This window comes from Solanum lycopersicum, chromosome 2 (genome assembly GCF_036512215.1).
Source record: "Solanum lycopersicum chromosome 2, SLM_r2.1".
NCBI classification, from domain to species: domain Eukaryota; kingdom Viridiplantae; phylum Streptophyta; class Magnoliopsida; order Solanales; family Solanaceae; genus Solanum; species Solanum lycopersicum.
This window is the reverse complement of record NC_090801.1, coordinates 33,621,025-33,633,485: the sequence shown is the minus strand read 5'-3', so window position 1 is coordinate 33,633,485 and position 12,461 is coordinate 33,621,025. Positions and strand designations below refer to the sequence as shown.

The 12,461-nt window shown below is 45.1% G+C and overlaps 1 protein-coding gene across 1 annotated transcript; it reads left to right on the top strand.

Annotated features, from left to right (window-relative positions):
• Positions 1-967: 967 nt before the first annotated feature.
• On the top strand, positions 968-8,113 carry LOC138341999 (uncharacterized). The gene is made up of 9 exons (XM_069294179.1): positions 968-1,971; positions 2,052-2,172; positions 2,631-3,359; positions 3,474-4,420; positions 4,667-5,526; positions 5,647-6,219; positions 6,307-6,647; positions 6,726-7,347; positions 7,716-8,113. The coding sequence occupies exons 1-9, from the start codon at positions 968-970 to the stop codon at positions 8,111-8,113; spliced, it is 5,595 nt and encodes a 1,864-aa protein (XP_069150280.1).
• Positions 8,114-12,461: the final 4,348 nt, after the last annotated feature.

Genomic DNA, 12,461 nt, shown 5'->3' with positions numbered 1-12,461 from the left:
ATTCAGAAGGTTAAGAAGGAAGGGCTCAAAGTAGACATGACCACGATGATCTACAAAGCTGCGGTCACGACCTTGGATGAAGATATGGCGTCGCAGATAAAAAGAAAGAAGGAGGTCGAGATGGAAACTGAAAGCCTAAGGAAAAGGTTGAACTTGCTTCGTTTGGAGATACACGAAGGAAAGGCGAGACAAGCAAAGGTAGATGTTGAGACTGCCGTGTTGTTGGCCAGAAGTGCGGCACTCGACGAAAAATTGGCGACCCGCAGCAACTGAAAGGGCGGAAAATACCTCGCCCGTGATCAGGGAACAGGCAACAGTGGCCCCGGCCATGAAGTGATTGAGGAGGATGATGAAGAAGAAATCGTCTACAAGCCTCCATTTCCGACTGTCTGAAAGGAAAGGAATGACGCAGCCACAAGACAAGAAATCGCCAAATGTTGCCTTCTAGAAATTTCAATGTTGTTTTTCAATTCCCTTGTAATCACAATGAAAGAATGAATGAAAGGATTCGAACTACGTTGGGCCTGAATTCTCCTGGCGAGATACGTAGGCAGCCTTCCCGGCCCGGCCCCTATCACAGAAATTTTCATTCTCCTCCATGTTTCGGAGATACGAAGATAAGATCAACGGACGTAGCAAAGAAGCTGCAAGAAGACCATAGCTCAACGTGATTCAGATTTCCCAAGATAGCGCCAAACAAACAAATTCCTGTTTGTTCAAAATATATATCCGTCCTTATTCGTGGGTTAAGATATCCTCAAACAAAGCGACTTGTGTGTTTAATCTGTTTGCTGTGCAATATTATGTATTTTGTACTCAAATATGCGCTAACAAATTTGCCTTTGAGTTGTTTTTCCTCTCAGGTACCTCTTACTGATCTGTGTCTATAAAGCTGGCAGATCACCACTACTTTACCAGATCAAAAGGTCGCGCAGATTCCTTCCCCGGATCAAACGCAAATACAGACATGGGCGACAACAATGAACAAATCAGCCTCACAGATGTCGTGGTGGCTCAGCCCACCGTGGCAGAGCAGAATGAGCTTATTGCGCAGCTGATGCAGCAAATAGCTGACATGAGGGTAGAGATGCAACGGAGGCAAGACACTCCTCCGCCCGGATTCGGCCCCAACTTTCTTGACGCAAGACCTCCTACATACTTCCCCTCGTCCAGCTCGGATCCTACTCAGCAGCGTCCATCGACACCCGTACACAACCCGTCTGGGGTAGACGTGACAACCCAAAACCCCCAATACACGTCAGTCTCCTATCAAACTCCCTCACCACTCCCAAACAATCCACCACAAATACCCCCACACCCCCAAAATACTCAAACAGCCACACTACCCCAAAATCAAGCCCAAAATCCCACCGCCTTCAATTCCCAAACACCGCATCCCCACTTAACCCAAAATACCAATCCCCAAAATTATCCGCAAAATTATCAAACCGCACAGAACGTCCCAAGCCCTTCCATAGCTCCACCCCTCCCCAAAAGAACCACTTTTCAAGTCCCTGTCCCTGCCGAGCATGAGGTGCACGGCTCCGAGTTAGACCATTACGAGGAGCAAGAAAGAGAGTGGAGGGCGAGGGAAGAAGTGAAGGTAGACATAAAGGAGGAGATCAAAAGGGCAATAAAAGAATTGCAATGCACTCCAGATGTCGCCGGGTTAAGCTACGCAGAACTATGCATCCACCCAGACTTGAACCTACCTGAAGGGTTCAAGATCCCGAAGTTTGATACCTTCGGCGAGGTGGGCAACCCCATGGCACACCTCAGAGCGTACTGTGACCAACTCGTGGGAGTTGGTAAAGATGAAGCCTTGCTGATGAGGTTATTCAGCCGGAGCCTGTGCGGTGAAGCCCTGGAGTGGTTCACGTCACATGAGACTCGACAGTGGCCCAGTTGGAGTGCACTGGCTAAGGATTTCATCGACAGATTCGCATATAACGTCGAGATAGTTCCTGATCGGTACTCCTTGGAGAAGATGAAGCAGAAAAAGAGATTGTGGAGGTGTTCGTGCGGGTGCAGGAGCCCGAGTATTATGACAGGATCATCTTGTTAATCGGTGCCAAGTTCGCCGAAATAGTCAAAGTGGGTGAGACTATTGAAGATGGCCTGAAGTCGGGGAAGATAGCCCAAGTGTCTGCATCGCCTGGATCTTCCGGACTGGTAAGGAAGAAAAGAGAGGAGGTTAACGCTATCTCATACGGGGGAAGAAAGGCCCCCAGAAACTTACCACTTCCCCAAGGCCGCTCCAATCCTCCATCAAAGCCTCATCAAGCCTACCGTCCATACTCAGATCATTCTGGCCACTACAATGCTTCCCCCCCTTATTAAGATGCCCATATTTTGTCGTATCAGAATCCACCCCAAATTCCCCAAAATATCCAAACTACCCCCAAGCTTATCAAGTCCCTCCCCATTACCAGAATGTCGCTCCCAGCTGCGCTAATGTACAACCAAGCTACCGAGCACCATCCCCCGCATATCAAATACAAACCCCAGCATATCAAAACCCCCATCCAAATTACCAAGCCCCAATGCCAAACTACCAAACAAATCCCTACCCCAGAACCCAAGCTCCACGACCAAATGCCCGCAATTACCAATAAGTCCCTCCCCCTCAGCAAAGCGGTTATGATCCTCCCCGGCCGAGATTTGAAAAAAGGCCTTCAAGGAAATTTACCACACTTGCTGAAAGCCGGACCAAACTATTTGAGAGGCTAGTCGCAGATGGATACATCCACCCTGTGGGGCCCAAACCCGTGGATGTCAACTCAAAGTTCTATAGGCCGGATCAAAAGTGTGCTTATCATTCCAACAGTGTTGGACATGACACGGAAGATTGCATCAACCTTAAGCACAAAATCCAAGACCTGATCGATCAGGAGGTAGTTTCTCTTCAACCGGCGGCGCCAAACGTCAATACAAATCCATTGCCGAATCATGGAGGTGGCAACCTTAATATGATCGAAATGGATGAAGACGGGTGTGGAACAAAGATGATTATCCCCATTGTGCATGAGGACTTGGAAAGGGCTGTCGCTTCTTTAAGCGTCAAGGAAAAGAGGGAGTTTGTTATTCTGACACTTGCAAAGGCTGTTGCCTTGGTGCCTTCGAAAACTCTCGTTAAGCCCAAATTTGTCATTGAAACCGCCGTGGCCCAGGGCATGACTAGGTCCGGAAGGTGCTACACTCCTGATGAGCTTGCTCTCGGAGGACAGAAGAGGGACCATGCTAAGAGGCCGATAAGCGAGGGGGAAGCAGAAGAGTTCTGGAGAAGGATGCAACCGAAGGACTATTCCATCGTCAAACATTTAGAGAAGACTCCGGCTCAGATATTTGTGTGGGCCCTGGTGATGATCTCTCAGTCCCACAGGCAGGCCTTAATGAAAGCTCTTGATGATACATACGTGCCCTCAGGCACAAGCAGCGACAATGTAGCTGCTATGATTCACTGAGTCATTCAGGGACACCGCATCAGCTTCTGCGATGATGAGTTGCCGTCCGAAGGGAGAGCCTACAACAAAGCTCTACACATCACTGTAGTATGCTGTGGAAAGATCGTCAACCGTGTTTTGGTAGACGATGGATCTGGCCTAAACATATGCCCCTTGTCCACACTGAAGCAGCTGAGGTTTGACCTCGGAAAGTTGGAGAAAAACCAGGTCAATGTGAGAGCATTTGATGGTGTGCAGAGAGAGACGTTAGGAGCGGTGAACTTGACCATCCAAATGGGCCCCGCAGTGTTCGAGCCAAAATTCCAGGTGTTGGATATCGACACCAGCTATAACCTCCTTTTGGGAAGGCCATTCATTCATATGGCTGGAGCCATCCCCTCCACTCTTCACCAAGTGATGAAACTAGTATGGAGAAATGAAGAACTAGTTATTCACGGGGAAAGGAGCAATTCAGGTAAGCAGGTGCCGATCTTGGACGAGACGGTGCAAACTTCGGATTTCTACACAGTGGAGTTGGTAAATGCCATCGATGAGGGCTTGGCGCCACAGACTCCCATGCCGGCCGTGTACAGAATGATTGCCACGGTAATGCTGCACAGCGGATTAGAACCAGGTTCCGGACTAGGAAGGAATGCCCAAGGGATTATCAAGCCAGTTCTCGTCCTTGCTCAGGGATCAAAGTATGGTTTGGGGTACATCCCCACAGATGATGATATGAAGATGAAGAGAAGAAGGGATCAAAAGTTGACTAAGCCGATCCCGCATCTCTATCACTCCTTTCCAGTTCGGGAGCATGCCGAGCCTGAAGATAATGGGGAAGGAATCTGTGGCCTTTTCGAGGAGATTCACGCTGTTATCGAGGAGGAGGTCAACCCAGCTGGCTTTCGTGATGCTGAACCGGGGGAGATGCTGCAAAATTGGACGTCCACGCCGATCCTGATGCCCCGAACTCTGTGGTAGAATGGAGTTATTTTGTGCATGCCAAAATCGGTGGTCGTTCGGAAGATGCCCGAGACCCACCATTTCTGCATTTTCCTGATTTTGAATTTTGTTATGATTGTTTAAAGGGCGACACGACCTTGTACCATGACCCAAATTTGCATTTTTGATTCAATTTAAATAAAAGCCTCCTTATTTTGACTTTGTTTATTCGATTGCTTGTTATATTTTACTTTTCTAATTTTGTCTGTTTATGATTTCAGTAACGTAAGTTACAAACCTGCCAATGTCATGTCATGTCATGAGCTAAACGAGCAAAATGAGGCAAATGACGACGAGGCTGATGACTACGACGAAGAAAGTGGGGAACCAGACTATGTGGTAGAAGAGTTTCGACAGTTCGAGAATCAACATAAATCGAATCTGGAGGAAACAGAGACGGTAAATTTGGGAGATTCAGAATGTGTCAAAGAGGTTAAGATCAGCACTCACCTGAATGAAACTCAGAAGGAGAGCCTGGTTCATTTGCTTGCCGTATACAGCGATGTGTTTGTTTGGGAGGTCGGTGACATGCAGGGGCTGAGTACTGATGTTGTAGCTCATAAGATGCCTATCAACCCAGGGTTCGAGCCGGTGAAGCAAAAGACTCAGAAATTCAAGCCTGAATTGAGTTTGAAGATTAAGGAGGAAATCACCAAGCAGATAGAGTCTCGGTTGGTAGAAGTAACGCAATATCCCACCTGGTTGGCGAATGTTGTTCCGGTCGCTAAGAAAGATGGAAAAATCAGGATTTGTGTTGATTACAGAGATCTCAACAAGGCTAGTCCAAAGGATAATTTCCCGTTGCCAAATATCCATATTCTGATTGACAACTGTGCCAAACATGAGATGCAGTCATTTGTGGATTGCTACGCGGGATATCACCAGATTCTGATGGATGAAGAAGATGCGGAGAAAACAGCCTTCATCACACCTTGGGGGGTATATCACTACAGGGTGATGCCGTTTGGGCTCAAAAACGCCGGTGCCACTAACATGAGAGCCATGACGACTATCTTCCATGACATGATTCACAAGGAAATTGAAGTGTACGTGGACGACGTCATAATTAAATCCCGCGAGAGTTCGGATCATTTGACACACCTGCGAAAATTCTTTGAACGTTTGCGTAGGTACAACTTGAAGCTAAATCCCGCCAAATGTGCTTTTGGAGTCCCAGTTGGGAAGTTGTTGGGATTTATAGTCAGCAGAAGAGGTATTGAGCTCGAACCTTCCAAGATCAAAGCGATTCAAGAGTTACCTCCGCCGAAAACGAGAAGAGAGGTGATGAGTTTCTTAGGGAGGTTGAACTATATCAGCCGGTTTATAGCACAATTGACGGTGGTATGTGAGCCTATCTTCAAGTTGTTGAAGAAAGATGCCCCAACTAAGTGGACTGAGGAGTGCCAGACCGCTTTCGACGCTATCAAGAGCTACTTGTCTAGCCCACCAGTATTGGTTCCTCCGCGAGAAGGGAGTCCTTTGTTGCTATATTTGTCTGTTTCAGATAACGCCTTTGGATATGTACTTGGTCAACACGACGAGACAGGGAAGAAGGAAAGGGCTATCTACTACATCAGCAAGAAATTTACTCTGTACGAGTCTCGCTACACTTTGCTAGAGAGAACATGTTGTGCTCTGACGTGGCTTGCCCAGAAGCTGAGACACTATCTGTCGTCGTATACTACATATCTTATCTCCAGGATGGATCCGTTGAAGTATATTTTCCAGAAAGCGATGCCGACCGGGAAGCTAGCTAAATGGCAAATGCTGTTGAGTGAGTTTGACATCGTGTACGTGACTCAGAAGGCAATAAAGGCACAAGCTTTGGCTGATCATCTTGCGGAAAATCCCATTGATGAAGAGTATGAACCTCTCAAGACATATTTTCACGATGAAGAAGTGTCATTTGTGGGTGAGGATATCTCTGAGGCTTATCCAGGTTGGAGATTATTCTTCGATGGAGCAGTGAATCACCAGGGTAAAGGTGTTGGAGCAGTCCTGGTATCAGAATCTGGTCAGCACTATCCTATGGCGGCTAAGCTACGATTCAACTGCACGAACAACATGGCTGAGTATGAAGCTTGCATTCTCGGTTTGAAAATGGCCGTCGACATGAATGTTTACGAGTTACTGGTTATTGGAGATTCAGACCTCTTGATTCATCAGGTTCAGGGAGAATGGGCTGTGAAGAACCCGAAGATTGTACCTTAAGTACAATATGTGCAAAATCTGCGTAAAAGGTTTCGCAAGATCGAGTTCAGACATACTCCCAGAATACAGAATGAATTAGCTGATGCTCTTGCCACCATCGCTTCAATGATCAAACATCCAGATACTGATTACATCGACCCGTTGGATATAGACTTGAGGGAACATCCAGTGCATTGTTCACATGTTGAATCAGAACCAGATGGTTTGCCTTGGTATTTCGACATAAAGAGGTACCTGGAGTCTGGGACATATCCAGAAGACGCCACATCTAATCAAAAGAAGTCGATACGTCGTATGGCTCTCAATTTCTTTCTAAATGGAGAAGTCTTGTATAGGAGGACTCCAGATTTGGGTCTTTTAAGATGTGTAGATGCTGCTGAAGCTGTGAGGCTTATTGAACAGATACATGCTGGAGTTTGCGGTACACACATGAATGGGCTTACTTTAGCAAGAAAGGTTCTTCAAGCTGGTTATTTCTGGATGACTATGGAGAATGACTGTTGCAAATTCGTGCAAAAATGCCACAAATGTCAAGTGCACGGCGATTTGATACGGGTGCCACCTCACGAACTTAATGCTATGAGTTCACCTTGGCCATTTGTAGCTTGGGGAATGGATGTCATCGGTCCTATAGAGCCAGCCGCTTCTAATGGACACAGATTCATTTTGGTTGCCATCGATTATTTCACCAGTGGGTGGAAGCAACCTCTTACAAATCGGTAACCAAGAAAGTGGTGGCCGACTTTGTCCGCAACAATCTGATATGCCGATTTGGAGTTCCAGAATCCATCATCACTGATAACGGTGCAAATCTCAACAGTCATCTGATGAAAGAGATATGTGAACAATTTAAGATTATTCACCGAAGGTCAACTGCTTATCGCCATCAAATGAACGGAGCTGTAGAGGCCGCCAACAAGAACATCAAGAAGATTCTGAGGAAAATGATTGACAAGCAGCGGGGTTGGCATGAAATGTTGCCATATGCTCTACTGGGTTATCGAACGACGGTCAGAACATCAACTGGGGCTACTCCATACTTGCTAGTATACGAAACAGAAGCAGTCGTACCTGTTGAAGTCGAGATACCGTCACTAAGGATCATCCAAGAAGCTGAGCTAAGTAATGCTGAGTGGGTTAGCAAACGGATTGATCAGTTAGCTTTGATTGATGAGAAGAGGATGGTCGCTGTTTGCCATGGCCAATTGTATAGACAGAGAATGACTCGCGCTTTTCACAAAAGAGTAAGAGCCAGAAATTTTGAAGTTGGTCAGTTGGTTCTTAAGCGTATTTTTCCTCATCAAGACGAATACAAAGGAAAGTTCGCACCAAACTGGCAAGGTCCTTACATGGTTCGCAAAGTACTACCTGGAGGTGCTTTAGTCTTGTCAGAGATGGATGGCGCTGTATGGCCCAAGCCTATCAACTCAGATGCTGTCAAGAGATATTACGCGTGAAGTTCGTTTTGCATTTTCCATCATTTACTTGTAATCTTCTGTTTGCTTGTATTTGTTCGAATTTGAACTCTTATCCCTCTTGTAACGAACTACGTCTGACCTGAATTCTCGAGAACGAGATACGTAGGCGGCCTATGTCGGCTTCGGTCACCCCATTTACCCCCCATTATTATTTCTTTGTATGTGAACTACGTTCGACCTGAATTCTCAAGAATGAGATACGTAGGCGGCCTTTGTCGGCCTCGGTCGGTTTCTTTGTAAATTTTATTCTTGTTAACCTGTAACGGGAACTATGTTTGACCTGATTCCTGCCTCAACGGGATACGTAGGCGCCACAAGGGCTCGGTCATATATCTCGTAGGTTCTATTTCCTCCTTCTACAATAGAAACTGGGACAGAATTTTTGAGAGTGACTCAAAAATTCTCCAGAAGGAACCTTCTCTTCAGCGGATCAAGCTAAAGACATTTTGAATTTGCGACTGGGACAGAATTTTTGAGAAGATCTAAAAAATTCCGCGATCTGTTCGGTTACAATGGAAAGATGAGCAAGATACTAAACTGGGACAGAAATTTTGAGGATGGCCTCAAAATTTCATCATGGGTCTTCCCTACAAGTCCGGAATGCCTGTGAAATTCATTCAACAAGCGTCGGACTCAAAGAAGCTCGTTAAGCCTGACATGACATGACTTGGCAGTGACTTTTTCGAGATACTATTTCTTAAAAATTTCTTGTTTCTCTTAAAAATTTCCCTTTTCTATTTCATCTGTTTTGGAATAAGATATTTTCTTATCTATCAAGAGTCAAGAAATCTGGAAATCAACCGGAGATACCAAGACAAGGAGCAAACAACTGAAGGGATCGACACAGATCAGTATGTTTAAAACTGACAATTTTTCTGTGGATGCAGGTTTATAGCTTTGCTTCGAAATCGGCCGAATTCTTCCGACGGATGAATACGGAGAAGGAGAAAACTATCTCCAAAGCCGGTGATTTTATTGAAAGCAAGAAGCATTTCATATCTTTATGCCAAGATGCTTGTGAATGTGTTTGTTTATTTCAAGCCATTCCCCAATACATGAAATTTACAAAGTGCCTGGCCAGATTCAAAGGTGAATCAAAAAGGAATCTCAGCGAAGATTTCACGATTTCTATAGAAGACGCTATTTGCATTGCGTTATCAAAGCAAGATGATTATTGTCGATCAAGACAATGCATTACCTCTGAAGAGACAACTATGCAATTATTATTTTTATCATTATCGATCAAGTCGATATATTATTTGGAGGTCGTCTTGTCGTTACTATCCACGGGGGCGATATAAATATTCATGTATCGCGAAATTTATACATCGTGAGAAGAATTTATGCCTCGCTGGAATCATGCATAGCGGAATCATGCATCGCGGAATCATGCATCGCGGAAATCATGCATTGCGAGTCAATAATTATGCATGACAAGAAGATTTCATGCCTCGTCAAAATTGATACATCGCGAGAAGAATTTATGCCTCGCTGGAATTCATGCATAGCGAAAATCATGCATCGCGAGTCAATAATTATGCATGACGAGAAGATTTCATGCCTCGTCAAAATTTATACATCGCGAGAAGAATTTATGCCTCGCTGGAATTCATGCATAGCGAAAATCATGCATCGCGGAAATCATGCATCGCGAGTCAATAATTATGCATGACGAGAAAATTTCATGCCTCGTCAAAATTTATACATCGCGAGAAGAATTTATGCCTCGCTGGAATTCATGCATAGCGGAATCATGCATCGCGGAATCATGCATCGCGGAAATCATGCATCGCGAGTCAATAATTATGCATGACGAGAAGATTTCATGCCTCGTCAAAATTTATACATCGCGAGAAGAATTTATGCCTCGCTGGAATTCATGTATAGCGAAAATCATGCATCGCGGAAATCATGCATCGCGAGTCAATAATTATGCATGACGAGAAGATTTCATGCCTCATCGAAATTTATACATCGCGAGAAGAATTTATACCTCGCTGGAATTATGTACGACGAGAAGATTTCATGCCTCGTCAAAATTTATACATCGCGAGAAGAATTCATGCCTCGCTGGAATTCATGCATAGCGAAAATCATGCATCGCGAGTCATTAATTATGCACGACGAGAAGATTTTATGCCTCGTCAAAATTTATGCATCGCGAGAAGACTTTATGCCTCGCTGACAATTATGTACGACGAGAAGATTTCATGCCTCGTCAAAATTTATACATCGCGAGAAGAATTTATGCCTCGCTGGAATTCATGCATAGCGAAAATCATGCATCGCGAAAATCATGCATCGCGAGTCATTAATTGTGCATGACGAAAAGATTTCATGCCTCGTCAAAGTTATGCATTGCGAGAAGATTTTATACCTCATGGGAATTTACGTATCGCAGGAAGGTATTCATGCCCCGCAAGAGGACATACACGGATGAAGAAAGAGCAATATTTATCCATCGGCCTCGACATGCATCTTTTATCTTTTTTGATGAAAAAATAAATATCAGGAAGAGCATCAAAGATAGCAACAAAAGAGACATCAATATCGCATCAGCATTTATTTATTTATTTCGACATCAAGTATGGAATACATTGAAGATGATATTGCAAAACACAAGGCATAAGCTTTATTTGCTGGACGTCAGACCGATCGAGTTGACGTCGAACATGGAGGAGAACAATGAAGTGTCGACATGGTAAAAGACACTGTCTCCCATCCTAATTGCATTTTTTAAGCTGACGAGTTTTATCTCAGTCTTTGTCGAGAGCATCCAAAAGGATGAATTCTCCAAAAACCACAGGTGCGGACGACATCAAAAAGGATGCAGCACAACGTGTAACTTTTTCTTAGCAGCGAACTGGGACATAGTCCAAAGAGGAATGTCAAACTCTTAGGACACGAGCAGAGGAGCGACTTCCACCACAATCGAACCACCCCTCTCGAAGCACGCGGTTTTTTTTTCTTAGTTCTGTCAGTTTCTGTCTCACATCCGAAAGTTTAGTTTTATCGGAAGCAAGTTTCCAATCTGAGTGACAATGCGCCAAGAGCTTTGGAAATTATGTCCGTGTAAGTTCTTACCTATGAATGTGAAGAGCTCCATATTCATGGCTAAGAGGTTACAAGCCTCCTTTTGCATACTCGTTTAATTTGTCACTTGTCCAGAACCGAAGGTTATCTGGCATAATAGATTTCCTTTTTCCACCGACTGAGTCGAACTACACACAGCCTGATTCCGAGGGTTTAGGGATATGTAGGCGGATTCAATGTTGAAAACTCGGCTGTATTCCAACATTCGCTCTCGAATTCTATTCTCGAGCATTTCGATACCTTCTTAATTCAGTGTCGAGGTGGCTTTTGATTCTTTGAAATCGTGCGGTAAATCAAGCTTATCGAACTACAAGTAGCCTGAATTCTCATATAGCCTGAGATATGTAGGAGACCCGTTTGCAAGGGTTCGGCCATAATTCCTAAGCCCTTTATCGGTTCCTTCTTTCAAAATGCGAGTGGAGTTGGTCAAAATTGGTTCGGTCAATTTCATTTTCCTCGAGTTGCTTGCATCAACCCAAGTAAAATGAGGGACAGTTGTTGACACCCAATTTTGACCCCCGTCGGTATAAATTAATTATCGAGCTTCGTGAGTTTTTCAAATTATTTAAAGTTAATAAGTTTTATAAATCTTGCGAAAATAAAATATATGTATATGTGTGTATCTTAAGTATTCCTAATTCCCAGGCCCACTCCACCATCAGCCCACTCTTATTCCCAACCCAATTCCTTTCAACCCAATTACACCTCAGGCCCATCTCCTTTTAACTCCAGCCCAACGTTTCCCTCCGCCCCAAGCCCAAACGTTCGCTCCAGCCCAAGCCCCTTTCTTTTATTTTCACTTTAACCCGACCCAGCCCAGTTCCTCGATCCAAACCCGACCCAGTACCCCTTTCCTTCTTCCCCTCACCCACGCCATTTTCCCAGAACTCAGAAAAAAGAAACCCAGCGAAAATTCCCAGAAAGAGACGCGACCTCTCCCCATTGCGTCTCTCCCCACGCTCTCTCACTCTCTCCTTTCCTTCCCTCTCTCCCGCGTCTCCCCCACACGAGCTTCCCCTCTCGACAGTACGCGAACCCAGAAAAACAGATGAATTTCCAGACGCAAACCCAGAAAAAAACGCCAACAACCCCACGTTCTTCTCCCTTCCCCCTTTATTTCGCATGAACGAGACGGAATGACAGACCCATACCTTGCCGCTGTCAAGCAGGTCTGCGAGACGTCGCTGTCGCCCTCGCCAACACGCAATTGCCTTGTGGGTTTGACCCAAAGGGG

Coding starts and splice junctions, on each gene's coding strand:
- LOC138341999 (XM_069294179.1), top strand. CDS start 968: ATGGGCGACAACAATGAACAAATCAGCCTCACAGATGTCGTGGTGGCT. Junction 1,972..2,051: donor GTCGAGATAGTTCCTGATCG/GTACTCCTTGGA, acceptor GTATTATGACAG/GATCATCTTGTTAATCGGTG. Junction 4,421..4,666: donor CTGATGCCCCGAACTCTGTG/GTAGAATGGAGT, acceptor TTATGATTTCAG/TAACGTAAGTTACAAACCTG.